The 7511-nt window shown below is 36.0% G+C and overlaps 1 protein-coding gene across 1 annotated transcript; it reads right to left on the reverse strand.

The window, feature by feature from the left end:
- Positions 1-2479: 2479 nt before the first annotated feature.
- Positions 2480-7284, reverse strand: LOC308668657 (transcription cofactor HES-6-like; the record flags this gene model as incomplete). Its single annotated transcript, XM_081328716.1, has 4 exons — positions 2480-2892; positions 5954-6032; positions 6153-6248; positions 7222-7284. The coding sequence occupies 4 exons, from the start codon at positions 7282-7284 to the stop codon at positions 2480-2482; spliced, it is 651 nt and encodes a 216-aa protein (XP_081184842.1).
- Positions 7285-7511: the final 227 nt, after the last annotated feature.

Here is a 7511-nt window from a genome sequence, read left to right on the forward strand (position 1 = left end):
CCCTGAGTTGGTTCACAATACTCAGGCAACATACAAGTTTAAATTCTTATTATGTTTGTTTCACACTCAAGCCAATTGATTAGCCTGGATTTGGCATTCTTGTCCACCTATCAAGTCCTTACCAAGGACCTGGGATAGGCAGATGTTTTTGTTTAATAATATTAAAGGTATCATCACAAGATGAAAGCTGTTTTAAGTAAAGCTGCTTTTTGCAACTGACTAGTAATGATTTTGTCAATGCCTATGGTGTTCAAGTGGTGCTCCAGATGTTTTGGAATTGCACTCAAGGCACCTCTAACTATTAGTGCTATCTTTGCTTTCTTTTGCTACAGTTGTTCAACATCTATTATTATGGTTGGTTGCACAGTCATCCAAATGTTTAGACTGGATTTGGTATTTTTGTCCACCTATCAAGTTCTTCCCAAGGACTTGGTATAATAGACATTGTTGATGGTGTTAAAGATATAGTCACAGCAGGCCCATCCATCCCAACCCAAGGTCAGGAGAATAATGAGGTCTTCAAGGCTTTATGGAATGCTAACAGGGTGCAGACAACATGGATTTTAAGGGAGATCCCATTCCAGAGGCAGGCACCATGACATAAAAGACATGTTACCTAAGCCCTGATAGATGCCACTGATTAATCAAAGAGACCGAGCCAACTCTCTTGGCATATACTGGCCAGGCAGAAATCTATGGAAGATAAGTCATACATATATTTAATGGCATGAACATGTCACTCCTCATCTGAAACAGTAATATTGACTTGATATGTGGAATTAGATTCAGGCTTCCAGCTATTTTAAAATACTGTAATAGATTTTCTGCAAAGACTGACTTTAAAAAAATATATTTATAACCATAGCATTCAGATAACTGAATGCAGCTTTTCGTACATATTACTAAATTGGGGTAAAATTATAGGATTAACTGGGGTGATGGCATTAGTAAGTAAATAGTATATAATCCATGCTATGCAATAAATTGCACTACCTAGATTTTTAACCTAGGACCGTGCTTAACTTATTTTAAATACTTTCAGTATAGGTAGTCCACCACTTACAACCACAATTGAGCCCAAAATGACTGTTGCTAAGCAAGACAATTGTTAAGTGAGTTTTTTCCCATTTTACGACTTTTCTTGCCACAGCTGTTAAGTGAATCACTGTAGTTCAGTTAGGAAAGCAGTTGTTAAATGGCCCCCCATTGACTTTGCTTGTTAGAAGGTCGCAAAAGGTGATCAGATGACCCTGGGATACTGCAACCGTCACAAATATGATAGGGATGCTGCAATGGTCGTAAGTATGAAAAGTGGTCATAAGTCACTTTTTTCAGTGCCATTGTAACTTCGAATGGTCACTAAGTGAACTATTGTAAGCTGAGAACTACCTGTATATGAGTAGTCTGGCAGCATCCATTTGATGAAAAGAAATGCAACAACATGTTTTTGCAGTGTGAAGATGCCAATTATTAAGAGTTTCATGTCCCATTGAATTTTTGATAGACAGATCTTTAATAGAAATGCTGGTAGATTAAAGGAAATGGATTGTGTGCTAAGGTTGTATGTAAAGTGTTATGTATCCACCTATATGTAAGACAAGCAAACTATCAGCTTGTGCCAACATAATTTTTCTACCGTATATTTAGGGTTTCAGGACTGCTGTAAGGAAATGTAACCATGTAATTAAAAAAAGCCCTAAACACTTCCCATAACTAATACATTAGCAGCTTAACTAAAACAGTCTATAAAAATAGAGAGCAATATGTTCACAGGCTACTTGAAGCAATATTTTTATTATTCTAGTGAAACTTTACAAGTCTCATAATTTGTTTTTGTCCTAAAGATCCCAGCTTCTACAATCAGCAACATCAAGCGCTGCACATTCTTCAGAAATTGAATTATTTAAAGTGACTGGTGAAAAAAAAAGTGTTTCGGTTCCCCCGTTTGTTTTCTTTAAAGCATTTAGCCAGGAGAAAACAAGATGCCAGATACAAGATGATTTTTTTCATTTATTTTCACAGAATTAATAGAAATAAGCTATGCTGTTTATTTCCATAATATTATTGTTATAGGGGCATAAGGGGTCAGGTAGGAAGAGCATATGTGTTAGGGAGAGTTTAGAAAATTATCATATAAACCAGAGACAAATGAGAGTATATTGTATTTTTTTCTATTTTTATTAATCCTTGGTTAATTTTAATAGCATAGGAAAAGGAATATTATATGTCATATACTGTATACTAGGCAGCCCCAGAGAAAATTCTGTAAAATAATTTAGATGTATTCAATAAATACAACGTAATAGCAGCCTTCTACAATGCAGGCTACATAAAGATTTCCTCCGGCTTGAAGTACCCTGGTCTTTAGTACACCTACAGGAGCAGACTTGCTCCAAAAAGTGTTTTAAAGAGACATATCTATAAGATACATATAAAAAAGGGTCTAAGATTAGAAAGAATTTCCCCTCCCAAGATATTTTTACCATGGTCTCCACATATCCAATGTCCCCATGTTAACACCATTATGTGCAAAATGAGGTTGCAAAATCTCCCTGGGATGTGGCAACTCATGCTGATTACATCGAGATGATGGTTGTGACTGAAATGACTTTTTCAATCCCAGTTTGACTTCAGTTGGATACAACTGATCCTGAAGTTGGCTAGACCCTGTTGTATTTCCCTTGCCATTCACTGGAGTGGAAGAGTTCAGGTCCACCTTGCAAGTCTCCTCATTGGATTTGGGCAAGGATTTCAATAGATGGTTCAGTAATCGTGCTCCAAGTGTCTTGTCCATCCAGTCACAGGTCAGGAGGAGGTTGTGGACTTCATGCATGCACTGAATATATCCCGTGCTGTACCTCTGCTGAGCTTCAAGACCCATTTTAGAATCTGCTAAATGAGGAAGAGAGATGCTTTCAATCATTTAATGCATAAAAACTCAGATCTGTTGACCTGGCTCTTTTCCTATAATAGTAGGTATTACCCTGACTTTAAGTTCCTGTTTTGGATCATCTATCAGGATCCAATCATTTGCAAACAGATATGAAATGGATAAAAAAAACCTAGATTATAATTATTCTTTTAGTTTAATACAAAGGAATTGTAGAATTTTTGGTGCTCTCTGAACTAGGTTATTTGTTTACAGATGTTTCATAACCCAATGCCATGCACTGGTTATGTTATCTAATTAAGTAATGAAGTGTCTGCAAGCAAACAACCAAGCTCAGAGAGCAGCAAGGACTGCACAATTCATCACCGAGCTCCATATATTCTCTTCTATTGGAAACACCTATAAATGTATTTAAAAAACATTCTGAACCTATTATATGAAAATCTTTTTGTGCAAGGAAAAGCTGTTACTTCTCCAGATAGCACATGAAAACCTTTTGAGGAACATTTAAATAGAGAAAGAACACTCTACCATATATATATGATTATCATATATTCCATAAACTCTACTGGCAGTGAATAAAAAATGATCCCAGTAGGCACTGTTAGGCATGTAAAGAGTACCAATTAATAAGGAGAAAACAGTTACAAGGTAAAGGCTTGATATATGGGTGCCCTTTATACCAGACTCTTTTCAAACATTGGAAAAAAAAACAATTCCAAACTTCTAAACTACTTTTAGAAGGTGAATGGAGCAACTACATTAATGATACGTATCATTGATACCGGTAAAGGGGACACAGAATAATCTGGCAAAGACCTTATTGGCTACCAAAGAGGGGGAAAAAATGAAATTAAGAGTGATTGAATGTATTGGTATCCAAGCCATGTGTTGAAATTCAGTTCTGTGCAGACATGTGACAAGTGAAATTAGTTGCTAAATTCAATAGCTAGCCAATGCCTCAATTTACTAGAAAGACTAAGACCCCATATGTCATTCTAACCAAAAGATTTTAGCAAAAAGCACTGGGGGGAAAAAAGGGAAAAGAAAGGCACTCAGTATCTCCAAAGCTATTTCATGTCAGCGAACTGTCCTTCAGAGCACACAGGGCCCTGCTATGTTCCAAAGATTTATACATAAAATCCTGGCAAGGGAAAATATATAAAGCCTACACTGATGATCTACTGATCTTCTTTTGGGACAGCTAAATCCCAGATGTGTAGACTACTCTTTGCTAACTCTTGTTTTCAGAGCACAATTAAAATATGGTTCTTCATTTTTTTTTATATCTCGGAAGAAATAAGATTGTGCTATCCCAAATGGTGGTAGATCAAATTGTTTGATTAAAGTTGTATTAACTGATTTTTGTTTCTTGTTATATTTAAAGCTACAATAATAGTTAAACTACTTAGAGCTTTAGAAAGACATATACTTTGTAGTAATGAACCAATGAAGTTATACTGTATGTAGTGTAACTTGAGAAGAACTTCCAGGCACATAAAGTAATTATTTAAATTATATAAAGGTGCTTAGAATAAAACTGGCCAAATGTTGCCTGGAATATCAAGAGTGAAATATCTAGGGTTCCTTGTAGGAAATAGGCATTTCCTAAATTCAAACTAAGGAAACTGAGTCATCCACAAACTAAGAAAATATTTGCTAGGCTAACTAGATATTCCATCTGGTTATTCCCCTCAGGCTTATATCCTTACGTACTGTACCAATCTGAAAACACAGAGCAAAAGAGATAGGGAGATTCCTGAGTTCCAAAAAGCATCTGACGATTTAAGAGTTCTTACGTCAGAGCCCTATTCTTGAGGGGCCTGACTCTGACTGAACTTTCTCTGGAAGTAGCCATTGTGGCTTGTGTACAGACAAGCCAGTGTCAATACAAATGCATAAGGACAGAGACTGTCCTTGTGGTTTATCTATGCACCAAAGAAACTCACACTCTGATAACAACCAAATAGTATGATACAGTAAAAGATATCTATTCTCACATGAATTATTGAAGTATGATGTTTTTTTTTATGGAAGAGAGAATGCCATATACTACAGAGCCACATTAAGCAAAGCAGTTCAAATGTAGCATCTTTAGCTGCAGTAGAAGAAGATTTGAAAGAGAATGGGCTATTATTTCTCCCAGAATTATGGTGCTAGCAGGCAGTCTGCCTTGCAGCCTGATGACAGCCAACAGCTCCAAATCAAAGGCTTGTAGTAACTAAAATCAAGAACACACATAGTGCCAGGCTAGGCGGGGGCAAGTAATTCAAGGACCCTAGCAGGAGGCACAGATTGGGCCTCAGCCCACAGTGAAGTTCAGAAAATTAAAGGATCCAGAAAGGGTTAATTAAGTTGTGAAATGAAGGCTAAGGCACATGGGTAATCTGGCTGAAACAGTAACAGGCATTGTGTTGGTAAGACAGTATTATGGCAGTAACTCTGAAGAACACACTGTATCCTCTGAACAATGAGAAAAGGGGGAGAGGGACAGGGAGGTTTGTATCTGAGAATCTTGAACCCAATAAAATTCAAAAACTATTCATTGCCCATCTCTGGTCATTTCCCAATAAACATGTTATGTCATCAAGGAGAGAAGCAACCTAGAACTAAGGAGAAACTTCCTGACAGTTAGAACAATTAACCAGTGGAACAACCTGCCTTTAGAAGCTGTGAATGCTCCAATACTGGAAGTTTTTAAGAAGAGACTGGACAGCCATTTGTCCGAAATGGTATAGGGTTTCCTGCCTGGGGGTTGGATTAGATGACCTCCAAGGTCCCTTCCAACTTTATTATTATTATTATTATTATTATTATTATTATTATTATTATTATTATTATTATTATTATTATTATTATTATTATTATTATTATTATTATTTACAATGTACAACTTCACTGAAGCTAAATATATACATACCTTGTTTCTTCTCTCTCTCCCTCTCCCACTCTCATTCCTGCTTCATTATTTCTTTGAATAACTTTGCCAAGCTATTAATCTGGGTTTCATATACAAAATAGGAGCATCTGCAGTCAATATATAGGTACAGAACTTCAACTCACCTATATTTCGGTTGTGTTGGATATTCTGTAGATGTTTTACTGTCATTTCCAAGATATCTGCTTTTTCAAGTTTTGACTGCTATTTTAAAATAAAATAACAAGACTTATTATTATATCCTATTTGAAGCAGCTGAAAAATGAAATGCAGATGGATATAAGGAAATGTGACAGCATAAAAATGTTAAAAATCTATGCTTACATCAAGCCGAAAGGCTCCAACAACTGTTTCCTTGAGCTGGTCCAAACAATTGTTAATCCTCTCTCTTCGCTTCCTTTCAATCAAAGGTTTTCTTAACTGAAATAATTAAGAGAAAATTTTAGGAATGGCTTTCTTGACTTGAATCTATACAGGCCTTCATTGGAAAAAGTGATTTTTCTAATGCAGATTATGTTATCATACAATGGAACAACATATATGGGAACTATCAGGCAATCTTTATGATCAGCATTTAAATAATTACAATTATGGAGCATTTTCCGCAAGGCACATCCACATATATAGTGAAGGTTTAGACTGATCTAGTCAAGCAAATAGATAGTATAATCCTATGCATATATATTCAAATTAACTTTAGTCAATGGAGCATATTTTCAGATCAATTTATATTGGGTTTCTAATAATCTCATTATCAAGAAAATGTTTTGTGAGTATAGTATCTAAAATTTAAAAATGTAATTTGCTTTTCCTTTATCTCATGTAATATCAAATTTTATTAATAGATTTGTATTCTTGGCTACTCCTTTCATTCAGCCATCCTAATTAGCCCTAAAGAGACTTAAGCTATTTTAATGAAAACCTTAATAGGCAGATTATCCAAGCCACCTATGCCATGTGCTTTTCATTTTTCTAACAATATATATTTCAATTTAACACTGTCCACAAATGTAGTCTGCTTTTATAAAGCTCTATTTTTCTGCTGCATCCTACAGCTGAAGACGAACTGCTATATTGTATATTAAATACATCAGTATATATAAATAGATTGATTCACCCTCAGCACTTTTGCACATACAATATTTTTACCTTGGGTTCCCTACTTGCTGTATGCACTTTTAGATTTCATTTCTATCAAGGGTTGGAGAGAAGTAATTACCTATTAGAAGGAAGTAATACTTGAAAAAGCAAAGAAACACATCTAGATAGCATACCTGTGCAGACAGCTTTTTAATAACCCCACAGAGCCACTGGAAAAGTATGGCACTCTTATTTTATCCCTTCAGAGATGGCAAGTTTCTTATAGTGAATTTATTTATCAAATAATGCATACCTTCCTTTCCTCTTTGGTATTAGAAAGTTTCTGTCCACAGCTGGCTAGGGTTGTAGCTGTCATTGTAGTCCTGCGCGCCTGCCTGAAGGCTTAGGGGAGAAAAGGGAGAAAGCCCTATAGCAACTGGCTTCCCCTGTTGTCTTCTGGAGCATTCTCTGTCATGAGAGCTGCACTCTGCTAGCATTTATAGCTGGATATTAGCATGTGAATGAGGAAATTGCTTAGTTGGTCTCCTTTTCCCACAGAAGGGGTTGAGGCCAGAGGCTTGTGACATCAATCAAGGCTGACAG

This window comes from Vipera berus (assembly GCF_964194415.1).
Source record: "Vipera berus genome assembly, chromosome: 5".
Classification (NCBI taxonomy): domain Eukaryota; kingdom Metazoa; phylum Chordata; class Lepidosauria; order Squamata; family Viperidae; genus Vipera; species Vipera berus.